Source organism: Sorex araneus, chromosome 8, assembly GCF_027595985.1.
Source record: "Sorex araneus isolate mSorAra2 chromosome 8, mSorAra2.pri, whole genome shotgun sequence".
Classification (NCBI taxonomy): domain Eukaryota; kingdom Metazoa; phylum Chordata; class Mammalia; order Eulipotyphla; family Soricidae; genus Sorex; species Sorex araneus.
The window spans coordinates 68,607,481-68,629,946 of record NC_073309.1 but is presented as its reverse complement, the minus strand read 5'-3'; the positions used below and the strand labels follow the sequence as shown (position 1 = coordinate 68,629,946).

General features: G+C 35.1%; 1 protein-coding gene across 7 annotated transcripts in view; it reads left to right on the top strand.

Moving 5' to 3' along the window:
* Positions 1-22,147, top strand: part of PTBP2 (polypyrimidine tract binding protein 2) — a 73,416-nt gene extending 51,269 nt beyond the window's left edge. For 4 of the 7 annotated variants that reach the window (XM_055145548.1, XM_055145552.1, XM_055145554.1 and 1 more), the window contains 7 exons: positions 2,969-3,164; positions 13,022-13,176; positions 14,622-14,655; positions 15,074-15,166; positions 20,047-20,263; positions 20,359-20,436; positions 20,584-22,147. In XM_055145548.1, the coding sequence (XP_055001523.1) occupies positions 2,969-3,164; positions 13,022-13,176; positions 14,622-14,655; positions 15,074-15,166; positions 20,047-20,263; positions 20,359-20,436; positions 20,584-20,716 (906 nt within the window). In that variant the 3' untranslated portion in view covers positions 20,717-22,147. The remainder of the gene's footprint in view (positions 1-2,968; positions 3,165-13,021; positions 13,177-14,621; positions 14,656-15,073; positions 15,167-20,046; positions 20,264-20,358; positions 20,437-20,583) is intronic. The other 3 variants (XM_055145551.1, XM_055145549.1, XM_055145550.1) reach the window with 3 other exon arrangements.
* Positions 22,148-22,466: the final 319 nt, after the last annotated feature.

The following is a 22,466-nucleotide window of genomic DNA, read 5'->3' as shown; positions in this document are numbered from 1 at the left end:
GTTAAGAACAGCTATGATTTCTTTGCCTCTTGCCTGAGGTAATTTATAGTACATTTGATCTCATAATAAGAGAATATGCCTCAATTGTATTTGAAATTTTCATTAAACCACTCTCCTGTGTACTGATAATAAACTTAAAATTAAGTGTTAGATATTCATATAGTCAGTTTTGGTTTATGAAAGATCTAAGATTGTAATTTTAAGAGTGTCCATAGTTGTTTTATTAAGTATATATTTGGGTACCTCAATTTTATTTAACTTGCTAGGAAAGGAAAAAGAAACTTGCAGACTTCTTGTAGTATGATTTTGTAATCCAGGCTTCTTGTTAAAATGTGCAGGCACATTTTTGGTAATCTTCCTACTTATTTCCAAACTGTTGAGTAAACCTACAGTATGTCACATCATCTTAACAATTCATCCCATAAAACCTCTACCCAGCTACAAGTACGCCCTACAAGTGAGAAAAATCTCACATTTCTCCGGTTATCATGTTTTCTCATTTTTCACAGTGAGAAAACATCGGAATTTTCTATCATCAAATCTGTCCTCTCTTCCTTTTTATGACTTTTCTTGCCATTTTTCAGGAGGTGAGGGTGAATAGAAAGCATCAGGTGGTAACTTACACAATTTTTGTCAAAAGATCTAGTTCTGTATATCCACGCTTTTCTTCTTTGACCAGTAAATACCACATCATATTTGTTTCCTGCCTCTTGCAAGGCAGGAGTATTTTCTGTTATCTGTGTCTCATCAGTATTTCAAAGCTTTAAACTTCTCTCACTTTACTATTAGGATAGTGTATATATAAATATATTCTGCCGTGTATAGTGCCTTTAAGTGAGCTTTCATCACAACTCCATTAAAATACGGGTCTAGTGGGTAAGGTGATTACCATGTTTGTGCCTGACCCTTGTTCAAACCCTGGTCCCCGAGCCCCTCCAGGAGTACAGTCGGGAGGAGCCCTGGAACACTACCGAGGGTAGCCCACAAACAGAGAGAAGAAATTGTATTAACTTGTTCTTACTCTCATTGTTTTGGTTTGGGGGACATAATCTAGTAGTGCTCAGGAGGGACTTTTGGCAGTGCTAGGGGGTGGGGGATACCGTCGTGTTGCCTGGAATTCAAACTAGGGGTTGACACATGCAGCACAAGGGCTTTACCTCTTAACCAATTTCACTGGCCTCTATTGAATTTTTTTGGTTTTGTTTTGTAGGAGGGTGTGGGGGGACCCATGGTAGTCTGGGCTAACTCTGTCCTCAGAGATCGCTCCTGGCAGTGCTTGGAGGATCATAGGTAGTGCTGAGGTTTGAACCCAGGATAACCATGTGCAAAGCAAGCACCTTACTTTGGATACTCCCTCTGATCCAGAATTAATTTTATTTTCACCTTGATAAATATATTCATGTAGAGTTTAATTTTAATAACATTATGGAAAAATATTTTCCTCATCCAGAATATTGGAATATCTGAATAAATGGAAAACTTCATATACTTTTTCAGATACAGAGTGTTTTTTCTCTAATAGGACACTTTGCTTGATTTTGATTTTGCTTGTGGGGGCACAGTAGGCAGTGTTTAGAGGCATCTTCTGGCTCACTGCTGTAGTTCAGAGGATATCTTATGTTAGAGGTATGCAGATGTTATTCAGAGATTAGATATATGCTGATATTAGAGGGTGTCTGTGACACTCCAGGACTGGATGTAATGACTGCTCTCCCTTTGTCTCTTAAACTAACAGTCTAAATCTGTTTCAGACTTTCCCTAGTCAAGCACATGACAATTAAAGTAATCCTATTGAGTAATTCAGAAATTCTCTTTCAAGGGTGGAGAGGGTCTAGTGGGCTCCTGTTGAAAGGGAATTGATGCTCTTGAAGACCTTGTCATGTAACATTATACTCCAAAGATATATAAACATCTGCTGCTTGTAAACTGTTACCTAAATAAAATACTGTCTTTTAAATTATGGGGAAGGGGGGAAGGTTGGACTATCAAAATACTCCTAAATTTATTTTCATATCATTTTGACTATGTTTAGTGTCAGAGGGTTTTATTTTTACAGTAATACTACTATGTAATATTTATTCAAAAAACTAAACATGTTCTGTAATTCTGAACTGTTATATAGTGTTTATTCTTTCAGTGAAAAAGTAATAATGTATTTCTCTGTTCTCTAGTTTGTTTCAGACTTTAGGAGCAGAAAATAAACTATTACAAGAGCAGCATAGTCCTTTCTAGTTTATAGTATATTTCAGATGTATGACTCTTTTTTAATCCTCGTTATACCCAGTGAGGAAGCATGGCAGCCATTATATTTTTCAGAGTAAGAAAGATCCTGAGATTCAGAAAGGTTCAGTAACCCACTCATGATGACCTAATTAAATATGTAGACTTTCAGTTTAGAGCTTGCAGTTTTATTCAAGAACTTCCCTGAAATGACAGCAGATTTGCTAACTCAAGTTATTCCATTGAATTCTCAACACCTTTCACTTGGGAGGATATTAGTTTTGGTATCATTCCATGGCATAATTTTTATGCACCATAATGATATTTACTTAGCTTAAAGCACCTTATGCTTTGTGGTATCCAATATGATTTACCTTCTAAGTTGATAAAATTGTTTTATCATCTAGAAAAACTTCAATTATATAAATTACTGTGGTACTATGGCAGGACTGATTGTATGTGACCATGGTTTTTCTAATTTGTAGTTCATTTTTAATTAAAAATATTAACACATGTGATTATTGGATTTTATTTCAGACTGAAGTTACACTATTTCTGTTTAAAGAAGTAACATGTATGGAAGTTAATGTATGGTGCAGCTGGAGTAGCAAAGAGAGATATTTCAAATTTGATCCTTTACCTAGTAGCTTTTGGGTATATGCTTTAATTGTTGAGTTTTATTGTCAGGGTCATACATTTTACTAATTTTCATTCCTTTAGACTGATAATATACTATTTACTTTTACAGGCCCTTGATGGTCAGAATATTTATAATGCTTGCTGTACTCTAAGGATTGATTTTTCCAAACTTGTGAATTTGAATGTGAAATACAACAATGACAAAAGCAGGGATTACACTCGACCTGATCTTCCTTCTGGAGATGGACAGCCTGCTCTGGATCCCGCCATTGCTGCGGCCTTTGCCAAGGAGACATCCCTGCTAGGTATGATTCTTACTGTCTTTACGCTCTTCCCCCATCTTGCCAGGTGGGAGAGTGCCGCTAAACTCCAGTAAGTACAATTAATTACCCACTTTAGAAGTTAAAATTTAGATTTTTGGTTTGTTTTTTTTCCCCAGCAGAGAAGGCATATGGATGCTATTGAAAGAAAACTTTTGTGTGTTTTTAGTAGTATTAATAAAATTATATCAGTTTTGGTTTTTCACTACCCTCACCTGCTCTCCCATACCACTTTTCCAAAAATAATAGAAGAAAAGCTCTAATGAAGAAAAATTGTTGAATTCTTAAAATGTATTTTATTTTAAACTTGATATTGTGCTGTCTAGGTGCAACTCTAGGTAGAGGGGCCCTGTGGGTATCCCTTAGGACTACTCAGATTATTTTTGTTTGTTTGTACAGCATAAGATGCAACAAAAGATGAAATGATGTAATTCACTCGAATGTGGGTGGAGCTGGATGGTATCATATTAAGTGATAGAAGTCAGAGGAAGAAGACCAGGTCCTGGATGATCTATGGTGTAAAAGGAGAATAGACGGTATCAAACAATGACAAGAATTTGACCTGGGAATGCGGAACATATTAATGAGCTGAAGGGGAAGGATAAAGGGAGTGAAGATTGAGGGTGTGACATTACATTAGTGGTGAGGGTTCTGAGCACTTTATAAGTGGCGTGCAGACATTTGTACATCCATACCATAAACTTAAATACTATTGTAGTCGTATTATCTCAGCTGTTACAATTTTTGTTTAGTTTGCATATAAGAAACAGTGAAATGTAACATAAAACAGGTAATGGAAGCAGACATGAGTGTTTCAGTGAAGTATAGCCTCTTGGTTTTGTTTTGGGAGGGACTACACCTGGACGTTGCTCAGGGGCTACTGTGGCTTGTTGCTTAGAGGTTGCTCCTTGCAGTGCTCAGGAGGACATTTCTGGACATCAAACCCATATAGCCACTCTTTGCAAAAGCAGTTTAATTTAGAATTTTCTATAAAATTTATGTGCATTTGTCTCAGTTTATACTTCACCTCATGCTACAATGCATTTTGCTCACACAGTGGAATAATTTGCAAATTACAGTTGGTGGATTCAAGAGGAAGAAAATATTAGAAAAAAATGTTTCTTGTAAGTAAAATTAGTATATTGTAACCAGAAGTGAATTTTCAATTCTTTTTATTTTCAATTTTTTTTTTTATTGGATGTGTTTTGGAATGTCATGATTTCTGAGATTTGGAAGATTATCCATAAATTTGAGTTCTCTGCCTATGAAACCAAGAGTGATGAGTCAGAAGATAGTTTTAACAGTTTATAAGAAAAAAGCAGTGTACTGAATTAAATTTTGGAAATAGAATTTTATTTTGAATTTATAACAGTTTTGCTGTCCCTTTTAAAGTATATAAAAGTATATAATAATACAAATGGTATATAGGTTAATACTCAAAAGAAACAATTGATATAACTATTCTAATTTTCTCACACATTAAGCTCAAACCACAGCTAATTATCATGACTAAATATTTTAACATTCTTTCCTGATAGAATGAATCTCTTATCACCAGCTCTAATTTCAGTCTTTTTTTTTTTTCTCTCAGATTAGGCTTGCATGTACTTTCCTTTTTGTTTTGGCTGGGTTTTTGCTCTCTACCTGTCAGTGCTGAGGGCTTAGACCTGGCTCTGCTCGGGATCACTCCTAGTGATGCTCAGGTCACCATCTGGGATTGCCATGGATTGATCCTGGCTCAGTCTTGCACAAGGCAAGCACCCACTGTTCTTTTATCTCCTGCTACTGGCTTTCATGTAAATAATAACTACTTTCATAATTGGTCATTTTGTAAAGTTGAAGTGAGATGCAATAAATGATGATATGTGACTTTTTTATTATTATGGTAGATCGTTACATTCATAGAAAATTGTATTCTGACAGAAGGGAAAAAATAATCTGCACTTGTTGAATAACATCTAGGTTTCAGACATTATGCTGTGCACCTGACCAGAATTATTTAAACTTTAACCAAGTAAAGTAGGATGTGGCATAAAAATTTTATATTTAGAGTCAGGAAAAGTTAAAAACTTCATATGCAGTTTAGAGGAGCAGCTTAAGGGTAAAATACCAAGAAATTCCAATTAGTATAAACATAGGACAGTAGTAATTAGTTCTTTGGACCCTAAGGACTTGTGTATATTTCTCATCTGAATATACTTAGATCTGTTTGTGCATATGGATTCTGGGTCTGCTCTTCTTAGATGTCACCTGGACTCATCTCTTAGGGAATTAATCACTGTTTCCTTGTAATCTTATGGCCACAGTAAATTTTACTTTTGAAGCCTTTTGCATGAAAGATTATAAAGCCTTGACAGTATTAGTTTGATCTTACTGTGTGCTTTCATTTTTCAGGGTTCCACATACTTTTTATTGAAAGCATACGAGTAATGTATCTTCTTAATATGTCAAAAGGAGGGCAGAGGAAAAATAAATTTGTCTTTTATCTCTGCATTGGAATTTTTAATGCAAACAGTATATTTTTGTTTCTGAACTCTATCTGAATAGAGAAAGGAGAATATTTTGTTGTCAGAAACAAGTGCATACACCTTCCTTTGCTAAAGAGCTGTTTTACTTTTTAAGTATTTTTTGCATCTCGGACTTTTTGAGTATCCCCAAAGGGTTTTGAAAAGTTAGAGTTCAAAATTATAAAAATCATAGTTGACTATCTAGTACTTTTAGCTTGCTAGATAACCACTAAAGATTTTATATTTTATATATAAAAATATATTTTATATTTTTATATTTAAAATAAAATATATTTTATATTTTATATTTTTCTCTGTAAATTTCTCATACAAATTAAAACTATACTTTGTAATTTTATTTCATTGTAACTGCCAATTCACTAATGTTTTCAATTTCAATTAAAAGAAAATTCTTCAGGGAAGCAGAGTATTTTTTATTGTACAAGAACTTAGAAAGATGTGAGTGGGAGAGAAAGAATGGAATGTGTTCAAGAGAGAACACAAGTTTGAAAGCACAAGCAAGCAAAGAAACAGGAAGAGACATGTCCCGGGAAGAATGTGGGCTCGAAGGAGAAAGCCTCTTTAAAATACACTTTATCCATACTCATCATTTATACAAGAAATATTGTGATAGGAATACTGTACATAGCTTTATTCTCAGAATTATTTTCTTAGATTACAGTCCTAGAACTAGAATCACTGGGCCAAAACCTGTGATTTTTATTACAAATCTCTAAATAGGTGATAATCATAACTAATGTGGTGGGTGAGGCTGGCTGTTTTGCTTTTTCTCTACCCAGCAGTGTTTCACTTTTTAAGAGAGTCAAATTAGCTTAATTTTTATTACTTCTATGAGCTAGTATGTAATTTCAAATGCACACTATTATAAATCTCTGAATTGTTTGTATTTTCTGTTTGGTTATGGAATACTCCAAAATGCTTGTTTAGGTTGTAAATGCTTTTATTTGGTATGAAATTGAGATTTCTGCTTAATCCATGTATTTTATGCTGACTAGATGAAGTATTTTTAAATTCTCTCAGTTCAAAAGTATCCATTGGTAATAAGGACACTAAAGTAGTTGTTTTTTTTTTTTTTAATCTACATATAGGGTAGATTTTTGTGATCTTTGTGGATTTTGTGATCTCTGTGCTTTGCTTTTTAAGTAGTCCATATAACAGCAGGAGCTAATAGATTTAAATACAGTGATATTTAATCAGATGATTTAACAGTACCACCAAAGTCTAGAATTGATGCGATCATCATTTCCTGATGATTCTTTCCCAGATAGTAGCTGTTTAAAATGAAATGATTAAGTATTACTTTATTTAAAAAATTTTAAAAGGAGGAAAGTTCTTTTCTGCTGAATATTTAGGGGGCATTCACATTTTAACCTTTATGCTTTTTATATCTTAAGCAATGAATTTAATTACTTTGCCTGGATTTAATTACTTTGGAATCGGTATTACACATTTTAATTGATCTTACACAGTAATTTTTTTAATACTAGCATTTATATTTGTTTCTTGTAGTGCTAGAGGTAACTGTCTTACTATAATTTATTCAAAAAGGGAGACTTGATTTGTAATTAGTTACAAATCTGACATCTAAATATATAATCACAAACTAGCAGACTATTAGTTATTCACATATTCTACTTCAAAGAACAAGGTGATCAAAAATCTTGAGATTATAAATTGAGACATCATTATAATGATCATTTTATCATGCTTCAGAAGTATAGTTAATTTATTAAGAGGTGGACCAGTTGTAGGAAAATTGCTGGAAGTAATTAATTTTTCATGATCATGTTGTTTACACCTTAAAAATGGGGAATGATAATATGTAGAAAGAATATTTAAAGCTTTCTGAAAGTACTTTGAGTTTGAGAAAATCAGTTATCCTCATTATAATATTTTAACAGAAAGGGGAGCAAACTTTTATAGATCTAGTGATAATAAAGTAATTGGTAATTGAGAACAGATTAAGAAACATTTATAAAGGTAACTTTATAGTCCTTACAGAACAATTCATCTTGAACTTAAACAGTATTCTTTATAGCGTTAATGCACTATTTTACTCATTCCAAATCTACCTCTCTTCTGATAGAGTATTGCTTAGCTTAGCTCTTAAATTTATGTTTTCTGTGTTTAAGATGCATAAAATTAGTAGGTAAGCTTAATTTTAAAAGTTTTCAATTTTTTCAAAGTTGGACATGATTTGTTACAGGTACTCAGTATTCCAATACCAGTCCCACCACTTTTCCTCCGTTTTCCCAGCCACCCCTCAAGCCTGTCCCGTGACAGGCCCACAATAATTTATTTTATATTGCTTGTTAGCATTTAAAGTATTTTTAAAACATAATCTTAGTTTCGAAAAATCTTTCTAATAACTTTTTTTCTCTTTTTGTTGTTTTGTTATGTTTGTTGGGGTGCTCCCCCAGTGGTTCTCAGGACTTTTCTTCCAGCTCTGCGCTTAGGGCTCATTCCTAGAAATCTCAGGCTGTACTGTTATTCTGGCCCCCGTTCTTACTATTAAATGTTTTTTAATATAGTAGCTTCAGATATCATTTACTACTGTAATTCTGTATCTGCTCTATGAATTATTTAGACAAAACATGTTTATCTGTTCGTGTTTCAGTTGTACTTTGAAGAAAATCCTTGGCATCATGTCACATCTCAAATATCACCATACTATTTCTAAAGTCGTGACTTTTTAAAACTGCATGCATAATTATTTGACAGTACGTTTCTTAGTGTTATTTAATGCCTAGGTTTTTCAACATATTTTTAGATGTTTTATAAGTATTTGTTCATAGTAAGACCCTATCAAAGGCAACAAAGAGTATTTGGTTATTAGGTTTTCACAAGTTCTGTTGACTTACTGAGGGAGGAAATCTTATTATTTTAGAAAGTTCCAGTCTGGACTGATCTCTTTTTTGGAGGGGCGGGGGGAGGAAGCCGGGTAAGTGATTTTGTTGTTTGTTTTCTTTTAGTTGTTGGGCCATACCTGGCAATGCGTTCCTGTATGAAAAGCACATGGAGCCATCTCACCATCTGTCACTGATTTTTTCTGTTTTTTGCTTTTTGGGTCACACCCAGCGATGCTCAGGGGTTACTCCTGGCTCTGCACTCAGGAATTACTCCTGGCTGTGCTTGGGGGACCATATGGGATGCTAGGGATTGAACCCGGGTCAGCCTCGTGCAAGAAAACAACCCTCCTGGCTGTACTATCTCTCCAGCCGCGCCCCCCCCTCCCCCCCACTGATCTTTTCAAGTTGGAAATGAGAAATTAACCCCAAGTCTTGTCAGTTCAAAAGTATTTTTTTGTCTAAATAGCATTTATTTCGGATGATAGTTCCTACACTTGATCTTAGCCAAAATGCTGAGAAGCGTTTAACTATCTCGGATGATAGTTAAATCTTGCTTCCCTAGAAAGTTTTGACTTCTTTTTGAAAATGCCTGATACCATTCTGTTGCATTTCCTAACTATTGAGAAATTACTAGTTTTTTTTTTTAAGGAATTAACTTGTATCTCCTATGAGTTTCTCATTTTATGTATTTTATAACAAAAACATTTGAAATTCTGTGCCTTAGAGTGAAATTGTCTCAGTCCCAGAAACCAGAAATTCTGATTCCTGAGTACTAGAAATGTATTTTGTATCTGAAATGTATTTTTTCCGGGAATGCATTTTGAATCAGCACTGTAATTAAAAGCCTTTGCTCACTCCTAAATAAAGTTGTCATGAGAGGTTCAAACAGTACACAGAGTTGCAAGGCAGTCTGACCCCAAAAACTGTGTTCCTATTAATAACAGAATAAAATGCATAATAGATTAACTGGGTCTCTTATTTTGCCTATTTTCTTCTTAACAGATTTACTTACCTAGAATAATGTCATGCATGTAGTGAATCTGTGTTTTAATCGTAATTTTCTTTCTTGTTTTATTTACTAAGATGTTTTCAGTCAGTGGGGCATTTTGTTGTTTATGCCAAGTTTATTTTGTGTTTAACATGGTTATCTTATGATCGATAAACCAAAAGTAAGTTTTTCTCATAGGATCTGAAATAGGCATTTAAAAAAATTTTCTTGGGGCTGGAGTGATAGCACACCGGGTAGGGCGTTTACCTTGCATGCGGCCAACCCGGGTTTGATTCCCAGCATCCCATATGGTCCCCCGAGCACCGCCAGGAGTAACCCCTGTACATCCCTGGGTGTGACCCAAAAAGCAAAAAAAATAAAATAAAATAAAATAAATTTCTTAAAATATACAAACTTTATCTCTTATTAATAACACCAGTATAAATGTTTCAAACATACACATTATTTTTTCCATGTCTTTAAAATGGCACAGGGAAAGACATGTGATGGATGACTTAGAACTCTAAATTTTGTATGGTGGTATGTAATTTAAACATGCCTCATATGTATGTAGCAAAGCGTCACACCTAGTTTTCATAGCTGTGGCAAACAGAATGTTGTCTAGAAATGTAGATCTTACCATTTTCAGATACAGAAAGTCCAAACTCTTTATGACAGTATAGAAATGTTACTTGTGTGATACTGAATGGGTTGACTGCAAATATGTTTTTGGTTTTTTGTTTCTGATAACTTAAATACCAACTGATATAACAGTGAACAAAAACTGATGCTCAATAGGGTCCATTCTTCAGTGTACAGCATAGTTCAAGATAATTCTAGTAGATAAAGAGGTGATAATATTTTAATAAGTGAGATAAGCAGTAACAGTCAAGAGAGATGCTCCAGAGGGGTGGAGTGATAGCACAGCGGGCAGTGGCGTTTGCCTTGCATGCGGCTGAACAGGTTCGATTCCCAGCATCCCATATGGTCCCCCAAGCACCACCAGGAGTAATTCCTGAGTGCAGAGCCAGGAGTAACCCCTGTGCATTGCCGGATGTGACCCAATAACCAAAAAAAAAAGAGAGAGAGAGATGCACAGAAACTGGCTTCCAGGGTATTCAGAAAGTTTGGGGATTATGTTTTGGTAGCCAGGTATAATTCTTCAGTTAGGTGTTTTTCTCACTTAGTGGCCCCTTCTTGCCTTTAGAATTGAAAATGAAATCAGAAGTTAAATTTTTTTTGTGTGCAAAACGCAGGGCAAATATAGGTCTTTGGTGGGTTTGGATTTTTTCAAGTCTTTGTTTTTTAAGGGAAATTTGAGGTTTAATACTGAACTTCTGCATGGCATAAGTTTTAGTCTTGTGTCATCAGTTAGAACTTATTAAGACCAAGGAACTTATGAAAGTTACTTTTTCTACTAAACATAATCAAAATCAGGGAAGTAATGAGACTTCTTTGATAGTACTTCCCTGGTCTGGAACTTCTGTTCTTCCTATGTGTTACGAACTTTAGTTGAGTGCTGTATGTGTGCAGCCAGTTTTACTTGAAAATACTGAAGAGCATTGTTTAAAGAAAGAGGGCATTTTCTAGATAGAGTCGAAAAAGGGCAAGTACATGTCATGGAATGAAGAGTGTGTCTTCATACATTGGAAAACAAATCAAGGTACCCACTGAATGTGAAATAAACAACAACTAGTAAAGTATAAGGCCCATAGTTACTTCATACGGAGAAGTTGAAGAAGTTGGTTAAAGGATTTTACGGTGATGAGTTCTAAAAGGCATTAAAAACTACTGCTGTGCATTAGTAAATACTAAATATGAAGTGTTTCAGTTTTTTTTTTTGTTTTTTTTTTTTTTGCTTTTTGGGTCACACCCAGCGATGCTCAGGGGTTACTCCTGGCTTTGCACTCAGGAATTGCTCCTGGCAGTGCTTGGGGGACCATATGGGATGCCGGGGATCGAACCCGGGTCGGCTGCGTGCAAGGCAAACGCCCTACCCGCTGTGCTATCGCTCCGGCCCCGAAGTGTTTCAGTTTTAAGATGAGTTCTTCATATATAGTATTTGCTTAAAATTAAGTGAGTGAAACAAGATTTGCTGTTAGTATTTGTTAAACCAGTGTGGTGCTATACGTAGGAGCTACTCATTACAAGTCTTTGTAAATGTTCAAAGTTTTTCAGAACAAAAAGCAAAAGCTTAAAGTAGAAAATGGGGGTGGGGGGGTGGGTATTATCCAAAAGCGTGATTGAGGGAGAGTGCTGGAATAAACTTACGTAAAAATGAACAGAAATGTACACGAGGAACATACCGTTATGTTAATGATGTTCTCAGAGAAGGACGAAAAGGAAACTGGAGCAGAGATCAATAACTGTGATCTTAAATATAAAACTGCCAGTGAAAGGTTTACTTTCTGTAAACTGAAAAGATTAAAAATTTTACTAAAGAATAAGATAACCAAAACCAAAAGTTACATTCAGCACATCCTGTGACACAAGAAAGCTGGAAAGAGAAAAGAAGAAATAAAACGTGAACTTGTGGGACAGCAGTGCTAAGGGCGGATACCACTCAGGTATGTCATGTATTAATTTCATCTCGGTTGGATATTTCCATTATCCTCAGAAGGAAAACAATTCATTTAATTATATATTAAAAATTCCCTTGTCAAAAATTTCCTTGTCAACCTTTTATGTAAATTACCAATAAAAAACTTGAAATCCCTTACTTTCTTGTAATACATACCATCCTATTTTTTAAGTGTAAATGTCAGCTGTTACAGTTTTATACTTACGCAGTATTTAGGCATCAAACTATGAAGTATCTCAAGGATGACCAAACTAAGATGGCAAAGTAGACCAGTACAAATAAATGTTGAAGATGGCTGTCTGCGGATACCAAAATGTTGAAAAGGATAGATACGATGGCATTTTCATGTTCTTTCTATTCTGGAAGTATGTGTTTGAGAAATTTACGATGATTTTAACCAGTGGAGGATGGAATTAAACAACTTTTGATAAGGTTTCTTGGGGTCATTTGAATGATTTTTGGTTGATCTGTCTTTAGAACTGAATAATCTTGTTTGTTTTAATAAGCTGTAATTTGATTTGAAACTTGAAAGTGTGAGTTACTATCATGTTTAAGATGTGCATAGGGTTTGGCTCACTAAACCAAGGAAACTAATTTTTGTGGGTTCTAACTTGATACATACTTTTTATGCTTTGTTTGCTTTCCATAGGAAATGGAATATTCTATGTTTAATTTTTTAAGATAATACAGGTATGTACTTACAACAGTGATTTCATTGAAAGCAGTTCTATTTCTCTACTACATACCCACAAACCATTTTTCTAAGTATTACAAAAATTAACTTTCAGGAACCATTTGGAGTGGTCAGCCCTGGAGCCATCCTGCCTTTGTGCTTAAATTGATTTTTGTAAACGACTTGTGTGTGTTTCGTAAAATATGCTTTATTTTAAAATTAGGGCTTCCTGTTGCAGCTGTTCCAGGAGCTCTGAGTCCTTTGGCTATTCCAAATGCTGCTGCAGCAGCTGCCGCAGCTGCCGCGGGCCGAGTGGGTATGCCCGGAGTCTCAGCGGGCGGCAATACAGTCCTGTTGGTTAGCAATTTAAATGAAGAGGTTAGTAAAATAACTTCCTGGTTTTTATTCTTTAATTTCATTTCATTTGTGAAAGGGTTTCATGTTTATTTCATTTTGCACTTGCCTTTCTTTTTATGTACATTCATTAGTCAAAGTATTTTCTATATGTTTCTACTTCTAAATAAAATCTATGTACTTGCTCAGGTAATAATACTTTATTTCTTTAGATTTTCATATTCCTATATATAATATATTTTAACCTAACTACCTATTTTTCCTAAGAAAAATATGGTGAAGTACCAGTTTGGCTTTTTATCTTTTTGTTATTCTCAAAGGCAAATGTGATCCAATTTACAGACTTAATAACTGTAAAATAGTTTTACCCTTTGCCTTTTTTAATTATTTGCTTGTTCATTTCACGCTTATATGTCATTGCATTTTTTTTTAAATCTTATTTTATGTGAACTACTCTAATACATTTTTCTTTGAAGGTTCTTCCAAAGATCTTGACGAGGCACTCTTCCAGTCTTTCTTAGTAATTTTTTCTTTAGAGTTATTAGTCATTGTCTAAAAATATTTTTCAACCTTATTTCCCCCTACCTTCTTGTTAAATAAAATTTATTGCCAGATTATTTTTTGTTATACATTTTATGTCCGATATATTTTATTTTGATTGCTATGAAAGCTGGTATGAAATGTGGGAAGTTCAATGTATCAGTTTGGTGTATAATTTGAATATTTGTTTCATTTCAATTGGCCTCCTCTGTCAATGCGAACATAAAGCTTATTTTATCATTTAATACTGTTGTCATTCACAGTTCTGCATGCTAAAATGTTTGAATCAGAGTGCCTTTGTTTTTATTTTAAGACTTTTGCCTGCATTTCATAACCAGCCATGCTTATGCAGTTAAAGTTCAAAGTTTAAAATCCCTGTGCATGCTTCCTTCCCTATGTTGAGATGAAATGCTATAATTACTCTTTGATATAGATGTACTTTACCCATATTTGTCTTGGATGACTACATTTTACTCAGATTTTCTTGTACAGTACATAAACCAACCATTTTCTGACCAAATTCCTGCATTTCCTATGTACTGACCTATATTTTATTTTTTTTTTGTTCCCCAATTCCTTATTTTTTTCTTCTGCATTGCTGTTTCCCTTCCCCATTTCATCCTTTTCCCTGTGTGTTCACCTTCCCTCTCCTTGTCTTTCCCCAAATGCCCATCCCCTCCCTGTCTTATCCTTTATTTTCCTTGTCCTTGTCTCATCCCCTGTCTCCATTCCCTATGTTCATGCTTCTGTGCTTGAACAAATGTTCCTCGGACCAACTTGCCCCAATTAACCGCCTTGAACCATGATCCATGACCACCTCACCATTCTGCGGGAACCACCCTTCGTTATGGATGATCTGTTCATCTCCGCTCTTCCTCGACTCTTCTCTCTTCTTGTCTTACGCTGCTTGCTCTTCTCTCCTTCTAAAGATGGTTACGCCCCAAAGTCTGTTTACCCTCTTCGGTATGTTATTGTTAGCACTATACTTTTATTATTGATTTGATTTTGGTTTCACCTTAATTCTTATTTGTAGCTAGCACTTTGGCTTAAAGTTGAATAGTAAATCTTTTGCTATTTTTCTTTGCTATTTAAAACTCTCCATAGACACAAAATTTGTTTTAATGCATGCTGATTTATTTTGCATGGTCTTTAATTTAATATCATTCACATAGCTTTGAGGGTTTATCAAAAATTATTCTTTTCAAAATTCACTGTTCAAATTCTTGATCTTCTTTATTCATTTGTGAGAAAGATGAGTTTGAATGAGTGATCATGTTGATGTCTGAATGTTTCATTAATTTGTCAGAAAGATAATTTGTAGTTAGTTTGCACATAAAATTAATTTTATTTTTGGATTACCTTTTCTGTGGCTTCAAATAAGGTGTTTATGGGGATGTGCAACGTGTGAAGATTCTGTACAATAAGAAAGACAGTGCTCTAATACAGATGGCTGATGGAAACCAGTCCCAACTTGGTAAGTTTAAATTGCGTTACCTAGACCTGATTTCAAGTATATGATATAATCTGAGGTGGGAGGGGGATCGTTTTAGGTTATATATACTAGCAAATAATCACCATGGCTGCTAGAATAAATTTTTATTTCATTATATGGCCATAAAGGTATATGCTTGTACTTAAACCAAAAACATACACAGAACTGAACTATTGAAACAATACTTTATTTTGGGTTCTTTTGTAATTTATTACGGATTTCTTGGAACTCTAGAAATACTGTAGAACTTTGAACAACCTAGATGGTGTTAGGAGTGCTGAGCTCTGTGAAGCCAAAAATTCACATTTAACTTTCTATTACCTTAAGATTTCTCAACATTTTTTGTTTTTGATTTTTGAGTCATACTGGTGATGCTCAGGGGTTACTTCTGACTCTGCACTCAGGAATCACTCTTGATGGCGCTCATTGATTTGTTCAAGCAGGCACCAGCAATGTTTCTCATTGACTTATTGTTACTGTTTTTGGCATATCCAATATGCACGGGTAGCTCGTCAGGCTCTCCGAGACGGGCGGAGGAATTGAGCATGGCTTGGTCGCGTGAAAGGCGAACGCCTAACCGCTGTGCTATCGCTTCAGCCCCTGGTGGTGCTAAGGGGATCATATGGGATGCTAGGGATTGAGTCCAGCTTGTCTGCATGCAAGGCAAGCACCCTACCAGCTGAGCTATCGCTCCGGCTCCAAATTTCTCAATATCTATGGTTTCCATGTTTTTATATGCTGTATTTTTATAGTAATGTAACTTAGAGGAGAGATGTTAAACTATAAGGAAGGGATGACACATCTAGAGCATTGTATTGCTAGCACTTTGTTTTTACATTTCATACAAACAAGATGAATCCAAGGAAGTGGACTTATGCCATTTAAGCTCAGTCTTGCTGGGACTTCTGTAATAAGTGCAGTTTTGATGATGCAAAACAGTGTGCTTAGAGAGAAATAGCAAGAAGAAGTAAGAAATACTAGCATGTCCAGTCAGATCTTAAAAAAAATAAATGTGAATGCAGTTATGACAAATCTTAGGTCACATTAAATTATTCCAAATGAGATTTTGAAATGTACAAACATTAAGATATTTATAACATTCTAAAAACTTTCTGTCAAAACACTATGCTACATGACTAATTTGTACAGAACTTTCATTAAAGTAACTTTTTTGGTTTAAGACCTATTGGAATCTCTTCAGCTTCTAGACATATGGGCAGTTTAGAATATGATTCTCTGAGAGTTAAAGCTTACAGCTTAGTGTGTGATCAGTTTTTTATAAATGTTATGTGTGTACTTTAAAAGTGTATTGGCTATATTGGATACTTAACAGCTGTGTAATTCTGGTAAGGTCATTGTGCTGAATCATTTTATCTATTTTGGCCTGACAAGTTATTTAGAAATACAGGTTGGGGGGCTGGAGCGATAGCATAGCGGGTAGGGCGTTTGCCTTGCACGCGGCCATCCCGGGTTCGATTACCAGCATCCCATATGGTCCCCTGAGCCCTGCCAGGGGTAATTCCTAAGTGCAGAGCCAGGAGTAACCACTGTGCATTGCGGGTGTGACCCAAAAAGCAAAAAAAAAAAAAAAAAAATTACAGGTTGGTAACATCTCATGATGGTTGTGGCAATTTTAGTTAGGCACATCCTTAAAACTTTCATGTACTTCTAGTGAATTCAGTCAGAATATTTGACCAGTGATATTGTATTACTTTACTGAGTACAGGTTTGCATGTTTGTTGCTATTTGTTCGGTATTTCTTTTTTATATCTTTTTTACTTTTCAATCATTCCATAACCACATTTTGTACCTGGTTAAATTGCATATGTAGTTTTTTTAAAAAAAAAAAATATTAGTATTTTTGGGGGCTGGAGCGATAGCACAGCGGGTAGGGTGTATTGCTTTGCATGCGGCTGACCCAGGTTCGATCCCCAGCATCCCATATGGTCCCCTAATTCCTGAGTGCAGAGCCAGGAGTAACCCCTGTGCGTCGCCAGGTGTGACCCAAAAAGCAAAAAATATATATATTAGTATTTTTTAATAAAATTGTCAGTTTTTATTAATTTACTCCTTTTTATTATTACTTGGTTCTATCACACTTTTAAGATTATTTTTTCCCTCAGTGATTTGGAAACAAAGGTTTGTTGAGATTTCTCTTGTATGACTAGCAGTGCCTTCAGAGTATGACTTAAGTTCATCACTGTTCATAGTGGAGATGAAAGCTGCTATACACCCACATAACAACTGGAGTTTATGATTTGTATGTATTTAAAACATACTTTGACAGCTATACATTAAAATACGTGTTTAAAAAAAATCTTTAAAAACTTTTTTTTTTATTTATTTTTTTTATTTTATCACCATGTGGAAAAGTTACAAAGTTCTCAGGTTTATGTCTCAGTTATACCGTATTCAAACACCATCCCTTCACCAGTGCCCATATTCCACCACCAAGATCCCCGGTATACCCCCCACCCCCACCCCAACTGTATAACTGATGAATTTCACTTCATTTTCTCTTCACCTTGATTACGTTCCATATTTCAACACAAAACTCACTATTGTTGTGGGAGTTATACCCCCAAACAAGATAGCCCTACTAAGGAAGCATTTGATAATTAGTTTTCCATTAAAAGATTGTATGTTTTCAGGTTTTAGGAAAGGTCGTGCGGCTGAGTTAGAGGCCGCGCGGCTCGGATGTGTCCCAGTCCCGAATCCCAGAGCCATGTTAGTTGCTGCTCAGTGTCACCAGGGCTCCATCTGGAGAAGGTGTGCAGGCTGCACCTCCACCTTCCGGCTCCCCGGTGTTGTTGGCCCCAATTCGGGTCCGGAGCATTTTCCGGGCCGCGTTGCTCACCAGAATGCCTGGCCACTTCTCTGTTGATTGTGGCAAAAAAATCTTTAAAATCTTAAGATTTAAAAAATCTTAAGTTTTAATTGGAAAAATAATACAGGTGGCAGTCAGGGAGTGATCCTTGAGTTCACTGTGGCCCCAAAACACAAAAATTACCCTTTGGCACTTTAAAAATTCATTTAAAAATCATTAAATAGGTCAGTGTTTTTCAGCTGCATGCCTGCAGGTGTTAAAAGGTCAAAAACCATTGTCATAGAGCAGTAGAAAGAAGAAAAAACAATGGCATTGTAAAAGAATTACATGTGCCATCACTTATGGGTGGATAATTGACTATTTCATAGTACACTATAACATGTGAAATGTTAATACAGTTGGGAGAAGTCTATTGCACTTCTGTATTAGGAAGAATAAATTTTTACATATTCAGAAAGCTGTAGCACTGTCATCCCGTTGTTCATTGATTTGCTTGAGCAGGCACCAGTTACGTGTCCATTGTGAGACTTGTTACTGTTTTTGGCATATTGAATACGTCTTGGGGAGTTTGCCAGGCTCTGCGTGCAGGCAGGATACTCGGCAGCTTGCCGGGCTCTCCAAGAGGGACGGAGGAATTGAACCCGGGTCGGCCGCGTGCAAGGCAAATGACCTACCCGCTGTGCTATTGCTTCAGAAAGCTGTAGCAAGAAAAAAAAATTTTTTTTCTTTTCAAGAACGTTTGATTTTCTTACGCTTTCACGGCATTGTTGACTTGTTTTTTTATATTGAAGTTTTTTTCTCTTCAGGTATATATGACAGTATGTAGTGGATTTAGTAACTTCAGGGTAACTGTTAGATTTTGTATGCTAATCTATTTAAATACACTTGAAGAGTAGAAATTTGTTGTACTTTTTATTCCTCTTCCACATTGCCTATTTTGGTCTTGGGCCTCATGAAACAAGACTGCCAGTGAAATGCGCTTTAGCACTCTGCCCTTTGATCTCTGTTGCTTTCATTTTGAGTAGTCAAATCATACCGTCACTTTAGCTTTGAGTATTAAGGCTTAAAGGAATGATCTCTTTTTCATTATTGCGATTGGTGAATGAAATGCAGCTTTTCTTGACCTGGTTAATGTAGTTTGAGACAAGGAATAGAGAAAGAACTCAGTTGGTTAAGTGAACATAGGAGTTCTCGGTGCAATCCCCTAGCTCTTCTTGTTCTTCTGAGCAATGCCAGGTACAGCTCAGAAACCGGAAAGTGTGTGTGTGCGCGCACACACACACACACACACACACACACAGAGCTCCCAACTGTCCTCTCAAGTCATAGTCTTTAAAATTTTCGATACTTTCTCCTTCTGTATACAGTCTGAAGAAAAGTATATGGCAGCTTAAAGTGAAGGAGACTACAAAAGGTTATTTAGTGAGATTCTCAGACGATGTAAAAAGACCTTTCTGAGGAAGTAATATTGAAGGCTGAATAGACCAGGAGGGAAGAAAGATAGTTATAGATAGAACATCTGGTATTAAGGGCTAAAGATAGTAAAAATAACTTGCACCAGTTTAAGGAGGCACGTTTTGTATAACTGGAGCAAAATATGCAAGTAGGACAGTCTAAGGTAACAATCTGAGGATTAGAATGGTTCTTACCATTTGATTCAGTAATAAAAAAAGGTTGGTATTATAGAGCATCAATAAATAGCTCTTCACATAGACTGGAAAATAGTCACCTATGTCATAGTTAAGACTTTGTTTTTAAGAATTTTAAGCAGGTAGTAACTAGAAAAAGTGTGCAACATAGTGAAAGTCATTTGGTGTGATGTAGAGTAAAATGGAGTAGAGAAATAGCCAACAGGAAGACAAATAGCAGATTGAATTACTTTAAATAAAAAGTTTTTTCTTGCGCACTTAAAATAATAATTTGTCTGCAGGATTATTTAGAGATCTATAATATAGATTTTTGCTCTCTGAAAATGCTGCCTCTTCCCAGATGTCTCATATGTGCAAATGAGAACTTGATTTTTTTCTTTTTATAGCCATGAACCATCTTAATGGACAGAAAATGTATGGAAAAATAATCCGTGTTACTCTGTCTAAACACCAGACTGTACAACTACCTCGAGAGGGTCTTGACGATCAAGGGCTAACAAAAGATTTTGGTAATTCCCCATTGCATCGTTTTAAGAAACCTGGATCCAAAAATTTTCAGAACATTTTCCCTCCTTCTGCCACCCTTCACCTATCCAATATCCCGTAAGTATTAAAGCCAGAGTTATTTAAAGGATATATACCTTAGGGCAAAATGTGAATATCATTAATCTTTATTTTTTTTCATCCAATTTTCCTAGTCCTTCAGTAGCAGAAGAGGACCTACGAACACTGTTTGCTAACACTGGGGGCACTGTGAAAGCATTTAAATTTTTTCAGTAAGCAAGCTTTCTTGTCTTTAAATTTAGTGATTTGATAGAAGTAAGAGTCCTTCACATAGTTGTGTTTATAGAGATTTCTGGGCTTAATTAACTTGAATATTACACAAATTCTATAGAGTAGCTAATTTCATAATTTTGTTTCAGAAGAGATCACAAAATGGCTCTTCTTCAGATGGCTACAGTGGAAGAAGCTATCCAGGCTTTGATTGATCTTCATAATTATAATCTTGGTGAAAACCATCATCTGAGAGTGTCCTTCTCTAAGTCAACAATTTAAAAAAAAGGAAGATGGGGGTGAATCCTATTGTATGGTGTCATCACCTATTGACTGTTCAGAAAAGTGGGGACCAGAGTTTGTTTTGTTGTTTTTTTTTCATGCTGTTATCATTCCTTGGTTAAAAAAATAAAATGGCATATGTAAAGGCAGAGTTATTAACTGCTTTATTTCATCTGTTCCATAGGGAGCCATTTTAATGTCTGTTTAAAATTTTAGTTTAATTTTAATTTTGTTCTCAACTTAGTTGACATACGTGCCTTAAAAAGGAAAACTAGTGTTGCTATTGTGCATTTACTAGAAAAAAGGAATTGGTTGTCTAGGGCACATTGTTATATGGGAATTACAATATGTTTAGGCAGGGGTGTGTAAAAAGGTTAAGTTTTTGTTTCTCCTGCTTGGTACTTATTTTGAATTATTGGCTTGTCACATTTCTTTCTATTAATCAGATAAGATACATGATATTGAAAGAATTAAACAGCATTTTTAGTTTTTACTATCTTAGGCTTTATTGCTTTAAAAAACATTGGCCTTTTGTATCTCACAATTCTGGTCTAGATTCAGTTATGAATGTAGGCATTAGTTAAAATTAACAAGATGCAGAGTATTAATTTCTTTTTTTTAAAAAAAGTAATTTCTGTAAGTTTGAGCCCTATGTGGAAAGCATTGTGGAATCTTAACCTTTTTGTACACACTCTTGTGGGACGTATCATATAAATGTCAGCACTAAGTAACGTCTTGTTTGTGGCTGAATATTTTTCGTAGATGTTTTTGAAGTTGACATGACTTATGTGCATTTAAATATATCTTGCCATCCTTAGTTTGTAATTAAGATTTGGAATATGGTTGTGGATTTCTGAGCATGTGCAGACTGGTCTAGCTAGTTCAGGAACTGGTGCATGTATTTTTCAAAGATAAGGAAAGTGTACTGCGAAAGTTTGCAGGAAGATTAATTTGTGGCAGTTTTCTAAAACTGACAACCAGGTGGGACCAAAGTTTATGTGCCTTTAGTCTTAATTTACCTTGCATTGTAATATTCAGTTTTAATAAATCTTCAAAAATATTTTGTATTTAGGAATAGATCTGACTTTAATAAAAACATGGCTCAGAATCTACAGGTCAAATTAATTTGAATAGTTCTTGTCAATCTGAATTGTTGATTCTGTTTAAATGACCAATACTTTTTGAAATTGATGTACTTAGTTTCAAGATTCATAGATTCTGTTATCTGTGTAGACAGAATGGTCATGTATATTTTCTATTAGTTGAGTTTTTACATCTTTAGAAATGTAAAATTCAGTATAGTTTGAAAGCGGCACAATTAAAAATTAATTTTCTAACAAAGTTGGGAGGTTTGATGGTTGTTTAATTTCATTTTGTGTGTACTCTGCTTACCTCTGTAGCATGCTCAATAAACACTTCTGTAGCTCTGTATTCACCTTTTCTGTCTTTCTCTGCTGCCTTTTCTCTCTCTTATTTGTTTTCACTCCACTGTGCTTCTGAATTCATGTTTATTCTCTGCCAGGGTGGGAAAGGAGTAATAATATTACAATCTATAGATTTATACCATAAATAAATCTACATGCTGTGAAAATACACCAGCTGTTTTTTTTTGTTTGTTTGTTTTGTTTTGTTTTAATTTAAAAGACAGTAACTGCTTTTCAGGAGGACACATATTAAACATTTCCCACCCTGTTAAAATCTACTGCTTTAAAGACATAACTTTTATTGTAGCTTGTTAATTCTATCTCTT